At 36.0% G+C, this 24,355-nt stretch overlaps 1 protein-coding gene across 1 annotated transcript in view; it reads left to right on the forward strand.

Moving 5' to 3' along the window:
- The window catches only part of ADGRV1 (adhesion G protein-coupled receptor V1), a 202,908-nt gene that overhangs the window by 1,970 nt on the left and 176,583 nt on the right, over positions 1-24,355 (forward strand). Inside the window, exons 3-9 of the mRNA XM_039386937.1 lie at positions 4,712-4,828; positions 5,249-5,341; positions 7,819-8,001; positions 19,346-19,530; positions 20,463-20,612; positions 21,700-21,795; positions 22,643-22,747. Of these exons, the coding sequence (XP_039242871.1) occupies positions 7,980-8,001; positions 19,346-19,530; positions 20,463-20,612; positions 21,700-21,795; positions 22,643-22,747 (558 nt within the window). The 5' untranslated portion in view covers positions 4,712-4,828; positions 5,249-5,341; positions 7,819-7,979. The remainder of the gene's footprint in view (positions 1-4,711; positions 4,829-5,248; positions 5,342-7,818; positions 8,002-19,345; positions 19,531-20,462; positions 20,613-21,699; positions 21,796-22,642; positions 22,748-24,355) is intronic.

The following is a 24,355-nucleotide window of genomic DNA, read 5'->3' on the forward strand; positions in this document are numbered from 1 at the left end:
GCAATTCTATCAGCTGTGCAGCCGCCTCTTGCACCCCTCTGCTATTCTTCCCATGTGAATGGAGGCTTATAGGCAAGCTAGGGAGTTCTCTGAAATATCCTGGCATTACTTTTATCCTTTGTTTTAAGCTCCTTATGACTGGAATAGTGGGGAATATGCTGAGCAGCTTTCTACAAAAGGGAGAGGGAATAGTAGAAGGGAGTTGGAGCAGGGGGGCTGTCTCATGGTAAAGAGTCTGATTCAGAGTCATGAAAATCTTTGATATAGCAGCAGGTGTGACATTTGTAGCCTGCTGCGTGGATAAATACTGGAACTCTGTGTTTCAGTTTTCACTGTTGAATTAATACTCTCTGCTCCTGATATTAATAATAGTAAGGATACTGTAGTTGTAAGCATCTTGCTATGCCTTCTTTCAAATTTCCAGCATAAAATTGGTTACAACAAAAAAAAATTGTTGCATACTATGGCTATTTGTAATCTAGCATATTTATCAGTTTATGGCTTAATAGCTGGTTTTTGTACCAAACATATTTGTTTCAATTTTGCCTTTGTAATTTTTAGATAACCACAGCATATTTTTGTACTTATAAAATAAATCATTTCATTCAACCTTTTCAAGCACTTAACATATGATTACAAATATTCAGTTTATGACATAAGTAAGAGAGTGATCTAGTAGAAATAGACTCTTTGAAGGGAGCATTTTCATGAATTTTAAAACAGATTCCTCCCACCCTTGTTTTCTTACAACTTTTGTCTTTGTAGTTGATTCAGCTTCTATATGGGACAGCAGAACATGTCAGAAACCTTTAAGTTCTTTCAGTGAGTATCAGGCATGTGAATGCAAATGCACTACGAGTAATCTTCGTCAGGAGAGTCAGCAACATTGCCCACACGGCATCAGTAAAGTGTTTACAAGGTATTAATATGCCTACTGTGACAAGATGTATTTAATGGGAAGCAACAAGGAGTTTGTTTTATTAGTTTTCCTCCTCCCTCAAGTAATAAATCTTAAAAGCTTCAATATTGATTCAGTGAAATGAATGACTGAATCCTTCTGGAGAGGCTCTGACAAGTGGACAAATGCTTCCATGGTTACATTGTGCTATGCAATATGGTTACTGAGCTTTGCTGTTTTCCTCCCTCTGCCATTGAAGTAAAATAACAAACCACAGGGAAGCACCACGCATGGTGGGCATAAACTGGAAGCAACTTTAAAAGATCAAGTGAGCTGATCTTACCCAGATTTTAGAGAATGTGAGGTTTATTATTTTATACCGTGTACCCTAAACATGCATTTCAGTAGCTTCTCCTCTGTATATCTCTTTTTATTTCTTGTCTGAACTACCTCTCTTTTGATTTTTTGCCATAAATTTGAAGGCCATGTAAATGTGTGTTTCATAGTACCGTTACATGTGTTATGTTTTTCTAGAAATATTTATATAACAAGTGATGTTACTGCATCAATGCACACTCCAATGCAATACTTGGATAAAGAATAACAAATCATGTATAGAACTTTTATATGCAGTTGTTTTAGGATGTTTTGCAATATTAAGATAATTAAGTGGTCTGATGATCCATCTTCTTGCATCTAATGTACTCAAATTTAAGGTATTACAGGGAAAAGTGACATAAATGCATAACATTTTAGAAAAAATAATAGAAAATAATGACATACAGTTGTTTCATTAGCTTAAAAATGTTGCAGGTCAAGAATTGCATTAATAGAAGGAAGTCGTGAAGGCCTTTGAAGCACAAAGTGTAAATTAAACTGAAAGCAGATATATTGAGAATAGTTGCATTTTTTCTTTTGCAGACCAGCTTTGAAAAGAGTGTGTGTTATCCTCTGTGTTAGCAGCTGTTAGTTGTTTTTTTCCTGTGCATGTTTGACAGTCCTCAGAAGCTTCATCTCAGCATCAGAATGCTAAGATTTTTCAGTGCGTCTTTGTAGGCACAACATTACAGACAGCAAGGATGGATGCCAGGATTCCACACAGCCAGGAACATAAATTCATAAACATGGAAGATAGTTACTTCTGAGACAGAAATTCTGGCCTTGCAGGTTTTCACTGAAAGTTTGTGTTTATTACATGTACTCAATTTCACATTTACTCAAGTAATTTGTCTTTGTTTTTGAGAGAGGAAAGTAAGCAACCAGTGAGAAAATATTCCAATGTTTCACTTAAAGAATTTCAGAAAAGTGTCAACTCTTAAGTTGAAAAACAGGGGTTTTTTATGTTTCTAAGTAGTGTTTTCTTCATTTGAAAGGAAGCAAACAGAATACCTAGCTGTGAATTGGGAAAACAATTTGAGTTGTGTGCAGCAGCTGGAATCCTCTTGCTTTTATGTTTAAGTAGTTTTTGAATACTTTGTAATTAGGAACAAATTAGATGCAAGAGATTATGGAGGGGCTTTAATATTTTTATTATGTTTTACCTTTAGAAAAACACACTTTTAGTAAGCATTCTTTTTTAATTTACAGTCTAGCGCTTGACATGCTCAGAAGTTGTGTGTTTTGATGAATATTTTATGAAAAAGCTTCTGATTTGCTGCATACAATGTACATTGTTAGTGATATGCTGCAAATGAAGAGCTGAACACTCTTGATTTGAAGAAACAAGACTGCAACTTTATTTAGTAACAGTAACTGTACAAGAGGAGCAGGCAGACGGCTCTTGCCAGATTCTCATCTTGCTGTTTTTCCATGTGACACACAAGCCAGTAAGCATCCTGTGTGGCTTTAAAAGAGCTATGGAACCTTGTAAGACCAAACCATTCCTTCAGGGATGGCATTCTTCTTGTGTCATCATAGTGACACGAAATGACATAAATTGTGTCAAAATGGCCTGCTAGAGCTTGATCAACCAAATCTGAGATGCAGTAAGTTGAAACAAAGCAGTTATTTTCTCATTAATTGTTCATTTTTTTACACTTTAATGTATTTAAATTAACATTTTTAAAAAGTCATCTCGCTTTTTGCAGAAGCTTTGTCAAATGAGAGCCTAAGTTCATTAATCAAAAGGTTATGACTATATGATAGCATTTCTGCTGTCATCATGGCTAGGCTTTGCGAACGAAGATTTGGGAAGGCTCTATCCACATTTGTTACAGGCACACTGGTGGCTTATGAGGCCAATACGTGACAGACATATCCGATTGCAAAAGGCACAGCAGAAAGACTCCTTAGATGGTATATTCTGCAATACACGGTTCTTTCTGCGTTGCCTTTTCTCCTCGAGAGTGATCCTGTGTGTGTTCTCAAAGGAGACAGCTGCGTTATAGATGGTGTGTCTCCAGGCCTCCTGATTTGAGGCCAGAGTAGACCAGTTATGGTGATCAATATGGCCAAGGCTGAGATGTTGTTTCAGGGAGTCCTTGTATCTTTTCTTTGGGGCTCCTCTCATGCGGCAGTCAGTGGCAAGTTCACCGTAAAGCAACATCTTAGGGAGGTGGTGGTCCTTCATCCTTGAGACGTGTCCTGCCCATCGCAGCTGTGTTCTCAGCAACATGGCCTCAATACTTGTGATAGCTGCTTGCTCTAGAACAGATGTGTTGGTCACATAGTCTGACCAGTGGATGTTTAGGTACCGCCACCACCTGCATTTCTGCTGTAATATGTGTTAAAATATATCAGGCTTTTGTGAGTAGGTGCCAGGGACAATTTACTTTTTCCTAATAATAGAAATACTTCAATTTTTTCAGTTAAATGCTCTTTTAAAATGTTAACATCAGCATGCTTTTTCAGTATACAAGTAACAGAATGTACCATAAAAAGGTTAACCTTTACCAAGCTGATCAAAGGAAACATAAACTATTAATGTTTGTTCATTGATAAAGAGCACAGTCTGCTTGGAACTTCTCATTTTTCTTAGATCCTGGACATCTCTGAAAAGTAGAGGATCAAAACATAAATTTACTTGCATATGTCTCCATATCAACCTGTCTGGCATAAGCAACCCAGTCAGAAGCATAATACTCAAATTTTGTCATTTAGTCTTCTCAGTTTATTAGTATTGTTTGCATTTGTATGCCTTTTGCTCTTTCTTGCATGTGTTTGTTAATTCATCAGGAAGCTATGCAGTAAAATCCAGATTTTAATATTAAAGCATTCCTAGCCTAACAAAAGGATGTGGCACAGTTCAGGAAAGAGAGTAAAGCAAGTGGCTGGTACTACTGTAGAGGCACCAGGTGACACTTGGCAGTGGTTGTGCATCTTTCTGGCAGGGCATGTCTGGATGGGAATTTCCAGAGAGTTGAGATGGTTAACAACCAGAAAATGATCAGAAACCGCATTTCACATTTTGAAGAAGAGGCAACCCAAACATGATCCTAAGCTGTTACGGAATAGCAAGCCAGAAGCCTGATAGTAGAGACTAGTCAGACTCTGATATGAACACACCTCTTTGATACGTCTTGGTCAGTTCTGCTCTCTTTTGAAGCCTGACTTTTAGCATAGTTCCCTGATGACTGTGCTGCTAAGGTCACATTCTCTAGTTCTGGCTGCTGTTTTTTGCAATACTGCCAGGTAGATGTGCTGACCCATGTGAATCACATTGAGAAGAAGCAGTAAGAAAGAATAAGGGGAACCCATCCTAGACATCATCCATGAAAACAAATATCTAAGCAGAATTAAAAAACAAGCCAGCTGAACATGCACAGGGAAGAACATAGCTGTTTGTGGTCATCTCTAATATGGTCTGTCTTGCAGAAGTGCTCAGCACCATGGACCATTGTTCAAAGAAAATTCACTTAAAAAACCCCCCAAAAGCCAACCACCAAGCTCAAGTGAATTTCTTGGAGGAAAACCATCTCTCTGTGAAAAAAGGTAAGATCAGCTTCAGTATCTGCCTATACACTGAAACTAATCAGAACAGTGTCTGGCAGATGTTACTATTTTGAAGTGTTGTTTCATGTCCAAGTGATTTATTTATAAAGAGGAAAGAGGTAAAAATAACTTGTCTGGTGTATTTTAATTAAGGATTAATCTATGACAGAGCTATGCATGTGCTTAGTGTTCCTAATTCTGAGTAGTTGAGCCTGCTTCAGCTAAAGGACCAGAAAAAGTGATTGATAGAGCTGTGTGGAAATCTGTGCAGGCCCAAATTCCAAATTCTCAGAATCTCCTTGTTTTGTACTTACATAGCTCAGAAATCTGAAGCTTGGATGTCACAAGAGAAAACAAATGTGAATTTAGTGGTATTTGTGGATAAAAATTTCATTATCAGCATTTATTTTTGCTTTCTAGTATTTGCGGATTCAGATATCAGTACCTGTACTGAAAACAAAATGGCATTGATACAACACAAAAATCTTTGTTAACAGAAACTAAAATATAAAGGTAAGAGAAAATACACACATCTGAAGCCCTTTGTTAGGATGTTTTTTATTCTTGCTCCTTCAAGTCCTGTGTTCTTTCTCAGGGAGCTGTTTCTTCTAACTCCCTCTTCCCTAGTCTTTCCTTTCAGATGATGCCAATAAAGGGAAAAGGCAAGATTTCAAAACAAACAAACAAACTAGAGCCCATTGATTCTATTGCGGGTGCTTTCAAAATTGGTTTACTTGCAGCAGAGCCATTTTTAACTTACAAAGTTTTAATGAATTCAAGACAAAGGATATCCAAACAAACAAACGATTGAGGGGTGTACTTTGTACACCTTATTTACTGCTTTTATTGAAAAGAGAAGTAAGGCTGACCTGGAAGCACAGTTCTGTGCAATGCTAGATCTGTTGTAGGTCCAATACCAGGCCTGATTGTTTGTCCCTGACATTTGTAAGGGGTAGGAGTGCTGTGTGGGCTGCATGCTGAGTTGTTAAAAGTGTGTGTGGAGTGTCCTATGTCAATCACCAACAGCCTTCCAGCTGCTTGAGGACCATCACTGACAAAATCCCATGGGAACTCTGTCTCATCCTCATGTGTAACAAAACAAAGCACAGGTCCCTAGAGTGGTATGATAAAAATTAAAAAAAAAGTAATCAGGAAATCCTTGGATTAAAACATGGAGAACCACATGTTTAGTCAGAGAGAGCAGAAAAAGGTACCGTCATTTTGAATCTGAATGCAGTTTTGTTGAAAGACCCCCATGAAAATAGCCATGTGAATTAGTGAACCCAAGTCTGAGTTCTCAGTCTTCTTTAGTTTTCTAGCTCAGTAATTAGCAATGTATGCTCTGGTCTGCTGTAATTGAGAACTGATGACTATTGAGGCAGCCCTTAAGATAGTTGTTCCTCGGAGCCAAACTTCCCGCAGAAATTGGATGACAAAAGGACAGCGTGAAATAAGTTGTACAAGCTGAAACAACACTATAGAATAAAAGATAAAAAGAATCTTATACCTCTAATATCCTTTCCACCTGTTGATCCAGAGAGGAAAAACAATATGGGAACTATATTTTGAGGTTTAGATAGGAAAATAATAACAGTGTGGTATTGAAAAACATACTACTTATCCCTCATGCTCATACATTAAGTTCTGTCTGATGTAAAATTCAGCAGCTGCCTTTAAAGGACTTCTTTGGTATTGGCCTTTGAAGGACTGCTTCTTGCTCTTTTTTCAGTACAGATAAACTGGAGCTGGTACATCAGGATTATGCATATTGAAGTATTAATCAAAAATGTATTCATAGATAAATCACTGTAGACTAGTGCAAGGAGCAATTAAACATATAAAACAACTGATCAAACAATGTAAATTGCCTTTAGATGTAAATGTAAACCGCCTTTAGATGCACAGCATAGACTTTTAGAAGAAAAAAGTACACTTGAATTTTTTTTATAAAATAGAATTTTAGTGAATCATCCCAATGGATTGTTTCCTCCACTCATAACTGAAGTTTGTTCTGATTATTAATGTCTACTTTTCCACCTGTATATTAGGTCATTCATGCCTTTATAAGTTATACTGAAAATTTTTATTCATTGACATTAATTTTCTCTGTAGCTATATACAGAGTATCTGAAAGGTGGTAGTCTGGGATAACCATTTGAGATCTGTCTGTAGTGAGAGGAGGGAAATCAGCACCTGTTAGAGGTAATTCATTCCATCCTACTATGATTCTACATTAGACTGGGTGGCAGTTGTTAGGTGGAATGCTTCCCACTTTGAAGTATCACTTTTAAAAGCAAAATGCTTCTTGAAGTCTGAGTCTTTTATTAAGTAGTTTTTCTAATCTTACTTCATTCTCTAGCATCTTCTCTCCCTTTTCCATTTTGTTTACATTATTCCCAAATAATGATTACCATAACTCAACACAATATTGATGTAGTGACCAGGCTACGCCATCAGAAGGTATAGAGTGTTCTAGATCCTGTCTTTTTTTGGCTCTAATACTTCTGTGCTCTGTTCCTGCCTTCTATCCTTTATTGGCTAAGTAGAAATTTTGATACTTGTTTACCATTAATTTGGGAGTTTTGGGGGCCAACACTAACCATATCTGAGTGTTACCTTTGTGTCTCTCTCATGGCTCAGGATTTGCTTGGAATGATGGTGACCATAAAATACAAATTTGATATTAATTAGAGAAATGGCTGCGCCTACAATGCTTGAACTAGGATTGGACATTGTTTCCCCATGCAGAGCACTGAGCAACTGTGAATTAAAATGAGCTGAATGTTCTGGTGCAGCTGAGAACTTGAATCCAAAATCTGTCATAATCCAGTGATAAAACCTGCCAGTTTTGCTGCCCCCAGGAATAGAACAACACAGTCCAAGCCGAGTGGAAGAACTGCCGAGGCAGCGGCTGGAGCGCTCTGTATCAACTACAGCAGCGCGGGGGTGATTGCTAGGCTTTGAAAATATTTTGTCCTCTTCCATCCCAGCCCCTTTTATCTCCACAGCGGTAGGAAGGCAGCGGGAGTCAGGAGAGGGAGGAGAATGCTGCACGCTGCGCAAAGAAGAGGGAGGAGTAGGAGAGGGGAATGCATAATGCGTGAGTGACAAGAGGGTGTGCAGGCGGCTGGCGGAGTCCAAGAAGACACGGATGTTCATGTCCCGGGGTCCAGGTAGGTTTGCTGTCTCTCTCTCTGAGGTGGTAGTCGCTTTGGAAGCATCCTATACCAGCTGCAGAGATGTTCCCTGTGTGGCCCCAGGGTTCTGCCAGCAGCACCTGTTGCTGCAGGGACAGGGCTTAACAGTGGCAGGCAGAGCGTGTTGCTCACCCGCGAGGGGCAGCTGGATGGTGAGAGTCTGATAAGGTTTCTGTTGTTCCAGCAGCTCCTCTTTCTGCTCTGCAGAGCCGGGCAGGTGGAGACAATAGTCTTTCCAATGGAAAATCCTGTTCTCAGGGGATCCTATCAGGATGCAACTCAGTCTGAAATGCCGTAGCTGACAATTATTGACTCTCAAAAAAGAGCAGAACATTAATTGACTGTTTAAATTAGGTGAAAGTAGATGAAGTGGAGAAGCTGCCTGTGCATTGTATATTGCAAAGGAGAGTAAGTTAAGGAATGAATGTTTTAAAATCATCATCTGCTAAGGAATGAGTTTTAAATGTTAATAATTAAAATATGACATGTGTTACCGTTAGAAATACTGCTTTTGCTTTTTGCTTTTAATATGCTGATTCTGTGTAAGGCGTTGCATAATTCACTCTTGCTAGCCCAGATAAAGTTAAGATCGATGTATAAGAAACATCAGTCATTGTTTTTTAATAAGTCTATAATTGCTTTATAGTGCAGATGTGAAATAACATGGAATTTAAAAAAAATCTTATTCGTTATATAGAAGCTGGAGGGCTTTTTTTCTGGTAATACTTTACACACATCTTCTATAATGAGTCTTTCAGTTAAGTACTAAGCATTTTAGGAATTTGACATGAGAGTAGTTTAATAACTGAAGACAGAATGTGATATATTTAGTTTATCTGTTGCTTAAGCCTAAAACAAGCTTCTCCTACTAAACAGATTTAGTGTTTCCACATGGAAAGACCCAGAAGAACCAGATTCATGAGTCAATAAAATATTTTGTGGCATAATAGGCTTAGAATTTAAATGGCCTAATATTTGATGATGTAAAAGCTTACATATTTCAGGAGTATACAATTTTTAATTTGTTGTTATTACTGGTATTTATGCTGTTACTGATTTATAAAGCATAGTTTTGTGCTTTAGCAGCTTTCTACTACTTCTATATTTTAATAGCTTTACATGATGAAATCAATGGTGTTTACTAAATTTACATTTGAGCAAATTAATTAACATTGTTAATGGGAGCACTTGCCTATTAGTTTGCAAGTGTGGTCTGTGTCCTGGTCACATGAAAATTGAAGGGCAAAAATGATATTTGCTTTTGTGAGGACTAGTGCTGGGCAGTTTATTTGTGCTGTCAGCATTTTTAAGGTTGAAAAATAGTGCCGAATGAGTTTCAGATTGTTGGTGCTAGTGAATGAGATTGACCCTTACACATTTAAACCTACAGTGCAATTCTTCCCTTAGAAATAGTTGTGAGCTTTATTTGAAAGAAATTTTCAGAATCAGGTCTAAATCATAACCTTTTATTAAAATCTCTACTACACATGGAATTTTGTTATTTAAGCTTACTGTCGTCCAAGGGTTTTTATTTGCTTTTGGAATTAAAAAAAAAATGTTTATGCTTGCACACATGGTTTTTAAATTAACATGTAAATATGATGACTGAAATGTAACTACTGGAAAAGCTATGAATGTATATACCTTTAGTGTATAGCATGAAAAAAGAATGCCACTATAGAGGTCTGCAAGGGTCTCATCCATGTGGTACAAACAATTTATAGCACATGTGAGAAAAATATTGATGACTCACAGATCACCTTTGATACTGTTACACATCTACCATAGAGACATGGTAATGACTGGCTGATTATTAATTATCGTGTTTTGAAAAGTATGTAACAGTGGTCTGTAAGCTTAACGGAACTTTCATTGTAGAATGTTTCATTGAAAACTTGATGGAAAAGAATGTCCTTGCATCACACTTTGAAGAAGGCAGAATTAAAATTTGGCTCAACTACATGTGAAGTATATTAGCCTAAGGTGTTTTTAGAAGCATCAAAACAGTAAAAGTATATGTCTGACTCTTGCTATTGTTTGAGATAGGGTATCTCATGCAATGTAGCTGAATTTTATTTCTGAATAACTCCACTCCCTGATTTTTTTCTTTCTTGGCCAGCCTCTTCCAGAGCGTTCCTCATATCGAGTCAATTTAATTGCTCGCTAAGAAGTACAAAAAAATGTAGGTATGCGAGAGAAAATAAAAAGAATAAGCTGAAATCATTTGCTCATGGGGTGTTAGGCCTTGACTTTCTAAAGATATGATCATGTATATAACTATTTTTACATGCGTAAAAGTATGAATTTTACATACTTCTTTTAATGTGTATTAAGATGCTATATAACATCTCAATCATCAAATTGAATCTTACAGAACCATTTCTGGCAACTGTAGGCATTTGTCATAGTTCCACAAATTCAACAATTATGTCTAGTAAGAGCTACATTACTGTTTACTCGGGAAACAAATGACAGGAGAAAATGTTGGATGTAATTTATCTTATTCCAAGTGGATCCACTGTAACTTTTTTTACTCAGAAAAAAATTATTAAATCACAAATGGCTTCACAAATTTCTGCAAAGTCTCCCTTGCTTACGTTACTTTTCCAGTGAATAATGTCACTGGGAAATATATGAAAATATACATGAAAACTTGTGGCAGTTTGCAGAAAGAATATGCAGACTGTGAGTTCTGAAATATGCTTAAAATATGAAACAATGTTTCATAGATTGGCTTATAAATATTTAATATAAAACTAGAGTTGTTCAATTCCTTGTATTGAAGTAATTTATAAGTCCAAACCAAGGCTGCAATTAAGATAAGTACACCAGTACTTATTGAAACAGGCACATTTGAGAGGCTAAATTTATCTGGCAAAATGAAACAACAGAGAAGATACTTTCTATGTTCATCACACCTTTTGTGTTTGTGGATTTTTTTAGCAGGACAGAATTTCCTCTAGAATGTAATAGCAATATATTTTTATACACTAAAAGATTTTTGTTTAGTTATCTAATTTTGTATCTTGTATAGACTTATTAATTAGAAAATATTTATGATTGTCATTTTCTGATGGCAAAAGAAACTTCCTTGGTCACTTATCCTGGACTGGTCCAATATGCTACTGCTCTGAATTGTTTCAAGCTTTGCTTCATTAAGGATTTAACATGGCCTTAATTCAGCCATCTGTTATGGGTTTGACAGGCCAGCAGATCTGAGGTATTGGTAAGAGCTTTAGAAATTTCCCACATTTTTAAGGATTAGGAAAAGAGCTACCTTTATGAATACATTTTGAATAATTCTCAGCAAGACAACGGTGCAGAAGTGGGGTAAAAAATGCATGTCATTCTGTGAAGCTCAGGGTCCCCCGTCTGCCTTTAGCTTTGCTGAAAGGCAATTAGCATTTCAGCCAGCCAATTTGGTTACATGCGATGAAGTACTTGGGTTTGTAATTTGCTGCTTTTGGCTTGGTGCTGTTGAGAACTAGCTTTGTGTAATCCTCTCAAAGCACCTTTCTTTCCAGCATAGTTATTGTTGCTGGTCTTAAATAACTAATCAACAAAGAGATTTCCTTGTCTTGAGCTGCAGGGTGCCTTAGAAGAATGAAAAGAAATACCCAGTTAATAAGGGAATGATTATAATTATTAAATAGTGATTATTAAATTGTGACATAGGTTAAAAGGTTTAGAAAGCCAGGGAAAGCACCAGATATGATAAAGGTAGTGTAAGAAGTCTTTGAACCAAAACAAATTTTGCTTGGGGAGTTCTCTTCACTGCATAAATACTTTATCATGTGTTTTTTTTAAAAACGGATTGCCCAGATTTAAGAGATTAATTCACAGTGTAGCTTAGAGTGAGGGCCCCATGCTAATCATCTTCTCAAATTACTCAAATGTATTTTTACTTCTACAGAAAGAAGTCTTTGGGAGAACTTTGTAAAACACAGATCTTTAATTAAGTCAGCATCATTTGCTGCAATCTAATGAAAAATGAATACATTTAACTATAGAAAAGAACCTTGTTTTTATGTACATCTTAAATTTATGTATTTAATAATATGCTGTTTTGAACTCAAGAAATATCACTGATGTAATTATTCTAATAATTTGGCAACACATTAAAAATTCTGTTTGACTCATACATGTATATTAACTTGTAATAATGCACTGTGATTAGCAGCAATTCTGTCACTGTACCTGAAAAAATGCTATCCTCACCATGTTGCTTCAGTTTACTGTTCTATACCTACAGTTTTAGGGGCTTTTTCGCAATAAAATAATGTGTGAAGCACTGCTGTGAAACAGATTGTTATATTTTTGGTTTCAAGTGTGAAAAAAATAACTACTATACTGCAGAAGCCTGTAAATTCTTGTTCTGATATATACTATTCATTCAAGCCATGGTGCTTCATTCAGAGCAAGTATTAGGTATTTGAAGCTTGTGATAGTTTTGTCCCTGGCTTCCATGTTCTCAACATGCGTTAAGGAAGAGTGTTCAGGACATGCGAGACAGCTCCAAAATTGAGAAACAAATGGAAGTTATTGTGAAACTTCAGATCTATACTGAAGTATAATAAATGGATGTTTCTCAGTGAAGCATGCAGACCTTTATCAGCTGGATTTCTGGTTCCATATGTGTTAAGAGCCTGATCCTGTGACAGGCTCAGTCCTGCAGTTACTGCTACAAGTATGAGCTGGGAATGCTAGACATCTTAGTGGCTGGATCATTTGGTTTTCATTGAGGTTGGTTGTTGTGGGGTTTTATGTTGTTCTTTTTGGTTCGTTGGTTGGTTGGTTGGTTCTTTTTTAATCCTGTTTTTTGGTGCAGAAAACAGTTTGAGAGAGGGTATAAATATTTACAGTATCTGAAGCCCTACTTGGGGCAATATACCTATGTGAAAAACTGGCCTTGGTTCTGGAATACACTGTAAAATAATTTCTGTTAGTGAAAGGTGTCTGCTGTTTTCATTAGGACTATATAAGTGGAAAATGATTTGCAGTGTGGAGCTGAAAACACTGTTTATCTTTTACTTAAACTTATACTGTATGCTAAGTATTCCAAAATAATATCTTGATTTTTGCACTATATTGTCAGACATGGATATGGATAGATTCTTGTCAATTGCATGAGATAAATTAGAAATTCTGCAGATGAAATCAGTGTTCTTCAACTCTGAGCAAACTCAGATTCCAACTGGTATATTTCTTAACATTGTTAGTTAGCAGATTTCAGCCAAAGTTTGTTTACATCAGACTCTGATCTCTGTTCCAAATTTAAAGTAACCTTAATAGCTCCAAGTCATATCACTGGAGGTACTCTGGGTAAAAATAATCTGGATCTTACACTTAGTCAAAATTATTTTCTGGTTCTCTATTTGAGCTAGAAATTGTTACTGCAAATGTTTGTAGAAGAGTTGTGTTCTCTCTGCTTGCTGCTAGCAAACAGAAGTAGTGGATTCAATGCTGCTTGAGAGTTTTGCCCTTATTCCCAGCTCAGAATTAGAGCAGGTGGTTACTTCAGAAAGCCTTTAGCATTACCTGGTGTAAGAGATAAAATTTAGTTCTCCAATGATGATTACATGCTTTAGAACTTAAAATAAGGATATAGTTTAGATCCACTCAAATTTTTCCGAGAAAGTGAAAAGTTGCCAGAAAACTTTCAAGGGGTACTCTAGACTTAGCAAACTTTTTACCTGAGTGACCTCTAATAACAGGATGAGATGATTTGCATTTCTCAATAGGCCTTGGTCTTGGCCTCAGCTTGCAGATTTACTGCTTCATGTTTTGGTTCCTAATTGTGATAATAGATGTATCTTTCTGAGTAGTAAATATAAATACAGTAGCAGGCAGGTTAAGCATCTTTTATTCTTTAGTCTAAGATATCTATGTTGAAGGGTGCATGCCTTTTTCAGGAGGGGATAGTTGAATGAGCAAGAATTATTATGTGGAATATTCAGGTTACAGCAAATTCACCATGCTCAGTGATACATATGGTAATAGATAACAAGATTTTTTAAAAAATACTGCAGCTGTTAAAAAAGCAAGAGGTCAGGAGAATAATTGACTGATGTCAGTGTCATTAATCTCAAATGCTGATACATCTTTTTAGCACCTGAGATGGTGCTAGAGTCCTGTTCTATCAAGACAACAGTAGTGATAAGGGAAGTAGGCAATGAGACCAAAAACTTCAGGACAGTGAAGGCTGATAAAGGGATTTTCAGCATCTAGTAGTCTGCATTTGTGCTTTGGTTAGCACTTTCCAATGTTAGTAATAAGAAAGGGAATCTTGTGCAAGTACCTGGCATGCCTTTGAAGTAAAGAGAAAGTGAGGAAAACCTGGAGAAGAATAGAAAGCAAAGGCATCCAGTGACACTAGATAACACCCATGGAAATTGATGAAACAGACTCTGCAACTATTAGCATGGTCCAAGGGCACATACAAAGCAGTACTTGTGACTTAGTATAATTTTCATGGTTTTAATTTTTATGGTTTATTCACCTTGAAGCAGGTTGAAGGCAAAAAAGGGATATAGGTGGATATTATTTTGAAACAGTACCGTTGGAACACTGTCTTTTCCAGTCTTTACTAGAATGAGACACTTACTTATTCAGCATCTAAACAGGAACCCGAACTGAAAAAGGAACAACAACTGAAAAACTGACAGAGCAGGCGTGGGTAACGCCCACTACACATATACTGGGTTTTGCAAACACGGCTGTTGTGTCCTCCTTTGCGAATGTGTGAACCGTGGGAACTTTGAGGCAAGGAAAAGCTCATAATTTCTCTCTTAATTTAGGATCTTGACAATACAGAAAGGAGAAATTTAGTAAACCAAAGTTTATATAATCCCTGCTGCTTTCCTAGGTTATTCTCCAATACTGTTGTAAATGTCAATGGTTCTGAGAATGTCTAAAATAAAAATGCTGAAAATATGCAGGGATTTAATAAGTTTCTATGACAGGTGCAGCAATGGCAATGACCTTGTGAAACTCCTTGCTCTATGCTGTTCCTGTGTACTACAGAGAATCTCTTCTACATATGAAAGAGCACATGTATCTCTCTCCCATTGTATTCAGCTGAAGATGCTGCTGGGCGCTGACATCTCTGCCGTGAATAGACTTCTCTCTGGCAACCATTGATAGCTGTAGCCGTACTCAATGCAAAGTACCGGGAATGCCAGTTTTTTAATGTTCTACTTGGCTGGGTATTTGTAATCACTGGGAGTAGTTAGAGGACAGGCAGTGAAAAGTGCACTGGGCTTTACACTTACTCTGCTCCTCTGTGTCTGTGGGCTCTAGGCATACACAGCGAGTTGTTTGATGAGAGGCAGTGGTAATCCAGTTGTAGTTGCTGGGTAGGAGAGGTGCTGTTCCAGGAAACCGGCTCATTGCTTCTCCTGTAAACAGCAGTGACAAATCTGAGGTAGAGGATGCTTAATCCCTTGTTCCATCTGCTTCTTTGTTAGTGAACTTCCCTTTATTTTACCATTTTATATTTCCAATCTGGCATTTTATACTCCTTTAAATTCAGATTTTTAATCTGGAGCAGCCCTTTCATTTCCCTTCTGGATCTCTCCGTATTCCACTAGTCTATAGGTTCCCTCATCCTTCAATGAAAACAGCCCGGAGGTCTTTTCATTCTTAAGTATTTTGATTTACTAAGCACAGAAGCCAGTGTAAAGATCTGCAGAAAAAACCACTCATTCTTTATAAACTTTAAAAGCCTCATCTGAAATTTGTTTTAGACACTAATTTGGAAAAGTAAGCTAATCCTGGTGATTCAGCATTTACAAGAAACACCAGTTTCATAAGCCTACCTTGGCTCCAGCTGGCCAACAGATTGAAATGGTATTCCTCATATAAGATGCAACAGTATTGTGGAAATTGCTGTGTGGAATCAGTATATGCTTTCTTGGGTGCTATGCTAGGATTCTGTATTTTGGTGGAAAACAAAAATATGCTTCAGATAGTGCCATAAAACACAGACTAAAAGAAAAAGTTAGGGATCATGACTCAGAATTCTGAGTTAGATTTTTTTTAAACTTTTTTTTTTTAATTATATGGTTGAAGAATGGGAGCATTAAAATGTCTAGTATCTTATTTGGGAGATACTTTCTTTTGGTTTTGATGCCAGAAACTTTTATTATAAGCCTCTTAAAAACATTATCTAAGCCTCAGTATGTAGCATTGTTTTAAACTACCACTACAACTACTACTACAAATCATAATTTGAAATGGCTTAAGTCAGAACATGGTAACAGAATAGTTATTCCATTGACTTGTACATACTTTGAAGATGTATGATATTCTGTTCCTTGTTGTTATAAAAGCATTTCAATGATTTTGGCTCATTAATCTACTTTAACTAGAAAATCTTAGTATCCTGGATGGAGAGAATTGAACTCAATAATGTTTAGCTGAAGCGGAGTACTTGATCACCAAATGCATAGTTTACCAAAATTTAGCAGTGAACAAGGACTAGAGTTTCAGCTTAATTTTAAAAAAATTACAGTTTAAGTCACCAGTGGTATAATGGGGTGATGGAGGTGGGGAAGAGTCCTCTTGGAATCCCTGATCTTGGAAAGACTTTTGCTGAACTTCAGTACAGTCAGTTGTGTTACCATATAAATTTATGTAGGAATTTAGTGTGCAAAGTGAGTTCATACTTAATAAAGTAAAATACTGAAAATATCTTTTAAGAATTCTTTAAGTCTTGATTTATTTTTTTTTTGTTATATTACATCAATTTTAAAAAAATAATCACAATTTTCAAAGCTGAGTTTTTATAACCAGAGTAAAAACTACTTCTGGCAAGCTGTGCAAAGTAAATCTTAGTACAAATAACATAACAAGGAGGAATACACACCAGCTAAATAATTGATGGTATGATTGTGAAACTTCTCTTGTTCCGCAGGAGTAATCCTATAGTTTTAGAATGCTCTCTAGTAGAAGTAATAGAATTCAAGTAATTCTAAACTTTGTAATCTTGCCTTCAAGGATCATGTTTTCAGTATTACTTACTAGAAGCATGTACCGTGGGAAGATATTTGTGAAGTCTATGACAAGGTAACAGCAAGCTAAAAGGTCAACAAATTCCTCAGTTTAGTATGGATGATGCCTGCATCAGCAGACAGTGTAATTGTCCCAGAGCTTACAAAGGTTAGACAACTGTTCTCTTTCCAGCTTGAATGTTTATGTTTTTTCTTTTTTTATCAGAGCAGTTCTACATAAAACCAGCAAATTAATACATTTGGAAATGCTGATAATTTTAAATCATAAATCCCAGGGGACTAATGTATATATTTTTTTCTTTACTTCCCACTGTAAGCTTTTTCTGCATTAGAATTACTAAGCAGATAGATATGTGGGAATCAGGCATTGTTCCTGTCCGTCTGTTACACACTGAATTCTCAGTAAGAGCCATGGATATCTTAAAGGACTGTGTTCATGGTAATAAAAGTTTATAGCAGTGTGAAGCTATGCAGCAAAATTTTTTTACTGTGTGACATTTTTTCCAGAAATGACAGAACACTGTTCAAGTAGGTGATAAAATGGATTGTTGTTTTCATAGACAAATGGTTTTTCCTGATTTTTTTGCACTTACTTTGATTGCTTGCCTGTTCTATCTGTGAAGTTCAGGAATTCTAGGTGAATTTATAATTACAAGTAGTTAAAATCAGCTAACCTTGTCAACCCACCAGTTCATTGCTTGTAGGAATTCTGAAAGATGTTGGTAGTTTTCTTGACTGTATTTCCAACTTATACTTAGTTAATACGCCATGTATGTGGATAGTTTTTGTTAACTTACCTGAAAGCAGTTTATTTCAAGTCTTCACAACCTGAAATTTATCTTTGTACAGACAGAATTTGTTGTAAAATGAATCAAAGTCTTGAAGTCTTTCTGCAACTGTGTTGATTTTAGTGGTCTGAAGGCTATGTTATTCTCTGTTCAGTGCATGATTAAAGCTACCTGACTTCAAACATAAAACATTCAAACTGTGCTGGACCTCAAGTGTATTCTGATTCAAATTTGACACGCAACTTACAAAAATATGTTTCAATGTACTCATGATGTTTGCTGATTCAGCGATGATATTCATAACTGAAATATTCATAACTGTCACTCATAAATAATGAGAACAAGTGCTTTGCAAACATGTCTCATCTTAAATGTTATTGATATGCAAATTTTAATCTAACATGTGTACACATTTTATACAACTGCCATTGACCAGATTTGTCTGGTAATCATAGCCCTTGGAAGTATAATTTCAAGCAAAGTGATATTTTATTTATATTTTTAATTACACAGATATTGTTTGTATATTTTGTACAGAAATTTTAAAAAGTAATATTATAAAATAGTGACCACAGATTAAAAGAAGTTGATGAAGGAACTAATTTGAGTTCCACACTGTAATGCGTTTTGGTGTTTAGAGCACAACTTTGTTCTCTTGGTTTGTTTCAAAACTGCTTAGATCCTTAAAACAGAAATCTGCTCCATCCAGCATCCACATTCTCAGTTCTGGTCAGCACTGTACAACAGAAGCCTCTACAGAACAATACCAGGCCCTCTTAAAAGTGCATCTTTCACTGAAGACTTCACTGGGACTTCAAATTTCATTTTACATCATATAACTAGACTCTGGTGTAAGAGAAATGAACCACATCAGTTTTAAGTTGTCATATCCTAACAGAAAAGAAAACTAGACATTGTGCAGAAACAAATGAAAATAGAGGTCTGGCTGTACAAAAGTTGCAATAGCACTAAAATGTTCCACAGTGCTTCTCTGTGACTGGAAAACAGGAAAGGATCATGGGATAAGTGTGAAAAGACTCTCAAGTATATATGAAAATGTGTAAGAACTTTTCATTGTTCCAAAGTTGGTCTATGAGATGATGGCAAATTTCCAACCCTTCACCCTTCCTGTCAATTCATCTGTGTTTCTAAAGACAATTTAGAGAGCAAAGAAAGTGGAAATAGAACTGTCAACCTTTAAGTTAGTTATTTGTTGATTGAAAATGAAAACAGTTGTGGTAAGGTCATTGTTTTTTTCTTAAAAGAAGTTAATTATTCCTCCGCTTGAAAGAAGTTGATAAATACTGCCTAGAAAATCACTAGATGAAAATTGTAAAAATAGATGATAATGACATTATCTGACTTTGTTATAGTGAAGACCTGTGTATGTTTTAATCTAATTTCTGAAACTCACAAGATAATCACAGAATTGTAAGAGTTGAGGGGGATCAACTGGATTGGTAAGGTCAACCATGAATGTTTTAAGTATTTCAGTCACAATTTTTTTTTTTTTTTTAATAGGGATGCCCTCTGCTTCTTTATTAGTTTATTTGCTTTTAGCGTTACTCATCCATTTCACATCTGGAGAAACAGAAGTGAAGTTCAGTGGACAAACAGAATTTGTAGTCAATGAAACAAGTACAACTGTTATACGTGTTGTAATTGAGAGGACAGGGAAGCCTGCTAACATCACAGCAATTGTGTCGGTAAGAAACTATGGCAGTTATATTCTCAGTGACTATTGATATCTTTCCGAAGAGCTTTTTGGGAAGTGTGGACTCAGATGAAAAATGTGATGAAAAACTCAGATGTGAAAAGTAATTGCCAGTATGGCTAATGATAAGTGAAAGCCACAAAAGTACCTTGCATACTTTATTTCCTCTTCTGTGAACTTCTAGTTTCACTGTTTGCAAATGAAGAACAGCCTTTTTCACAATGGTTCATTCAAACCTTTAGTGCCTATAAGGATGATTTGGGTGTGGCAGCCATGCTGGTTCAGTTGCTTCTCTACATTTAGTCGCAGCGTCCAACTATAAACTTAATCTAGACCCTTTGCTGTTTTGACGTGACTTCCTTTGTAATCTCTCCTCTAACTACCTCATGTACAGTATTATCAGGGCAATTTTCTTCTGTTGATTGAGATGAATGGAGGACATAGAATACTTAATCTTGCCAATTTTGGCAGTCAAATTTTTAATCTAAGTTGCATGCTTAGGCTCCTTCCAGTGCCAAGAGTGAGACTGGAAGGCAGAGGGCAGTTAAATCCTAAGGTAAGTTTAATTAATGTAGAGTATTATGAAGGTGTACAGATCTGTACTTCCTGTACAGGAATAGCTTTTCCATTAAAAAACATGTTCATATGATACATTATTGCAAAAGATACCCAGTTGCAAGGAAAGAGTTCATAAATTGTTCTGAATAAAGTGTTGTTTTATTGCTACCCCTCCACCCTGTTTATTCAGCATGAATACAAGGGGTTATTATCTTTATACTTTCTATCCAGAAATTGAACTATATGACAGCAGGGGAAATTGTGGGAGGAATTATGTGCAAAAAAGAGTGTATGAAATCTACTCAAATGAGTCCAGAAGATGTTGGGGGAAGAAGAAAGTGACATTGGATCATATAATTATTGCAGATTGATGGAGAAAACACAGGAGACTTTTTTGACACATACGCAGCTGCATTTATACCCGATACAGAAACAAACCGAACAGTGTATATATCTGTCTGTGATGACGATCTTCCAGAGGCTGATGAGACATTCACATTTCACTTGACACTACCAGTGAGTCTCAGTTTTTCAATTTATCTGTTCCCCAGAAAACAGTGAGTAAACTGACATAAATGAATGGCATTTAGATTATATAGATTTCAATGTAGTCCTACTGCTTGTGAGCATTAACAGGTAAGAACTAAAATCTGGAATCCAACCAGGACGGTGCTTACTGCCCCTTAGGTTTGCCATTCCTGTGATTGTCTCTGTGTGATATTGCTGTGCTGTATAGACAGAGCCTGACACTTGAGGAGCACTGCATTCAGCTGTGGACATTTGAAGGTGCACAAGAGCGCAGAAGAGTTAGATTCCTGTTTTACTGCGTAGACTGTGCCTGGAGGAGAGGGTGGAAGTAGCAGAAGAAAGAGGATGGCTTTCAGTCCTCCAGAAGCAGAGATTCAATAAGGCTTACCTAAAACCAAACAAACAATTTTATAAATACTTATCAGTGTATTTCTTCATATTGTTCTATCTCACAGGATTTATGCTACAAGAAATGGGTTCATATTGACATTTTTTTAGCTAACAGGTCATGATTAAGTAAGATGTCAGTTCAGTAAAGATAAATTCTGTATTTCATTGCCAATTATTACACATCTCAGGCTGTTTGCAGTGAATATGAAAATGCATATTTTCCCTTCCTTCTTTGATTTGTAAATGTAGCTCAATTTTACAATGCTATAAAGACTTGCGTCTTATAGCTGATATCCCAGTATATCCTTTAGATGGTATCCCAGTATAATAGCTTCAAAGTTTCAGTTTTATACAAACGTTAGGGAAAAAAGAACAACTTTGGAATTCCTGGCAGTGCCAGATGCTTCATACCTAGTTTCCTATTGCTACAGTGTCTTTAATAGTTGTCAAACTGTCTTTAATCATTTGCAAAGTTTGTTTCAAGCTATTTATTGTTGACTGTATAGAGTGTATTTCCTCAGTAAGTAGGAATTATTTTGGTACATTGTATTGCTTTAAATAATTTTCATTGTAATATGTATTATAAAAGATGTACATTTTTACAGACTAATATTTACACTTAAAAGTCAAATAAAAATATTTATTTCCCCCCATATTTATTATGTTATTTTGTTTTTAATTTTAGAAACCGTCTGCAAGGATAAAGCTTGGCTCACCCAAATCTGTCACTGTAACAATCTTATCAAATGACAATGCCTTTGGAATAATTTCTTTTAACATGGTATGGCTTTTTATATGGTATATGTAAAAATCTTAGAAAACATAAAGGTGAAATTGTCAAATATGCTGGTTAGTTATTCACCTGAATCCCTTGAAAATTGATCATGTGTTTGGTCTCTGAAAACAGCTCTAGAGATAATTCATATGTATGCATGTGATTAATACATATATACAGCTTTAATATTTCTGTATGCTCTTAGGTGTTGAGATGTTGCCTGAGATCCTCACACTTGGATGACTACCTATGTTGCTTACCTAAATATAAAACTGTTAGGAACTGTTCAGTCCCAGTGCCCCTCATCTATAAGTCAAGATCTAAATACAGTCTGGAAGAAGTATGCTTTATTACCAGCATTATGGCAATATAATTTGTAGAAGACTTCCCTGAAAAAAATCTTAATATGAGAAATTTTTAGCACCACAGTACTAAGCCATGCTGCTCCCTGAATTGCTGTAATTCTTTTAAATTTTTCAGCTACAACAGTTTGAGACAGAGTCCATTCTAATAAATGAATTTTTAATGGAGAAAATGGATTGGGAGCTCTTATAAATACTAGTGCTCATATGCCAATGCTTAGTGTATATTAACTATGTTAATTTACTAAGAAAACCCAAACAGGAAAACCCACTTCTACATGCATAAGATGATAATTTTTTTATCTGAAATCTTTCAAGCTTTGTATTAGCTGAACTAATTGGTTGCTATGAAATGTATGCCAACAGTGGACTGGTTTGCAGATTGGATTAACTTGTCTGTGGGAGTTTGGTATTTCTATGGTAACAGTTTCTTCCTTCTGCTGTGATATTTGATCTGTGCCTGATTGCCTGTCCCTTTTCTTCCTCATTAGTCTGCCTTAATCACAGTGAATGAGCCCAAGGGCAGAAATGAATTTGTGCCTCTCACTCTAATTAGGGAGAGAGGAACCTACGGGACAGTCATTGTAACTTTTGAGGTGAGTTCATCAAAAAGGATTCATACCTTTGTTGAATGAAACTGTGAGTCCGTAATTTATCAAAGTGTTCATTAAAGTGAAAGATGGACAAAATACCTGTGCCTACAATTGTTAATTCTGTTTCATAAAATGGATACTACCTTTCAAATGGAAAATATTGCAATTATCTGACTGCTTAATTTGAGGAAAAATTAGGATATATTAGAGAAAATTGGAGTATTCTCTGTCATTTAGGAAGGTATCTGAGGCAGCATTAGTTAGTATTGTTAAAAAACAATGAGTATTAAGTGTGTAAGAAATTTCTTGTTTATTTCTTCAAAATTTATCTGTATTTTCAAATAAATGCCTGAGTCTTTAATGCTTGTGCCAAGTTCAAATATGTAAGTTCAAAAAAGAGTTCAATACTTAGTGAAATTCCGTATCTCTAAGACTGCAGTTTGAATTCCCAGAAACTTCAACCTTTCCAAATAATTACTTAATATTTAGGCCATGATTACTTCATTTGAATGGGTTATAGTTATTGCCTTTATTGTGGGAGGGGTTGGTTTTTTAGGGGGGGGGATTTTTTTTTTTATCTAGCTCTGATTCTATTACATTCTTTAAAATGAAAGTTAATTTTTTCATATGGAAATTTCTGTATAGATTGTCTGGTCTTATACTTCATCAAAGGTTTAATGTGTCAAAATCTCAAAAGATTTGAACATGATGTTATGATGTTATTGCATATTAAATACAATATGTATAGATAATGTACAGAATGAGATTCTCTCTATAATTTATTGCAGTTCTGCTTGTTTTAACATTCAGTAAATTTTGCTACTGCACAATTAATCAGGTTCATCTCAGAATGCAGTTTATATACATATCTTGAAAATAATTTACAAGATGTACTATTTCTTTTTAGGTTTCAATATTAATTGTAATTTCCTTAGTCAAAAGTCAAGATAGAAAGGTCACAAAACCAGTAACTGCTATTATTCTACCTTGGAACTGATTAGGAAATGTTAGTGATTTAAATGAAAAGATAATTACTATCCCTTCTGTTATTTAAAAGAGTCAATTAATGCATCAAAAGGTACCAAAGAGTCCTCATAGGCCTGTATGGAAGTAATTGTCTTCCTCTTTTTTTACTCTGAGTTACTCCATCTGCCAAAAAGAGCAGATTTTCACAACTGAATGTGTGTGCCTGTGGTCAGGAGATGATTGAATAAATAGTCATTTGTTATGCATGTCTGATATGGTTTGAAGCTGGCTCCCCGCCAAGTCTCCAAACCTTACCACCAGAAGTTCCCCCCCCCCCAAAACCAACCTCAGGGAGAAGAGGGAGGAAAAAAAAACTAAGAAAAAAAACCCGAAACGAGAGAGAGACAACCAAAGTGAGATATATAAATATATTTACACTTATATACAATTTCACAAGGGAAAGGGAAGAAGGAAAAGGAAAGGGAACAAAACTAAGATAAAATATATAGATATCCCAAGACCCAATATCTAACAACTAAAAAGTTAGCAAAGAAAAATAGCTCACTACTCCCTTGGGACAACTGAGAGTCGCTCCGGAACGATCGCCGGCAACCTCCGTCTCCCAAGGTCGACAAGGCCCAACCA

Source organism: Pipra filicauda, unplaced genomic scaffold (genome assembly GCF_003945595.2).
Source record: "Pipra filicauda isolate LSUMZ 115617 unplaced genomic scaffold, ASM394559v2 scaffold517_size385040_pilon, whole genome shotgun sequence".
NCBI lineage: Eukaryota > Metazoa > Chordata > Aves > Passeriformes > Pipridae > Pipra > Pipra filicauda.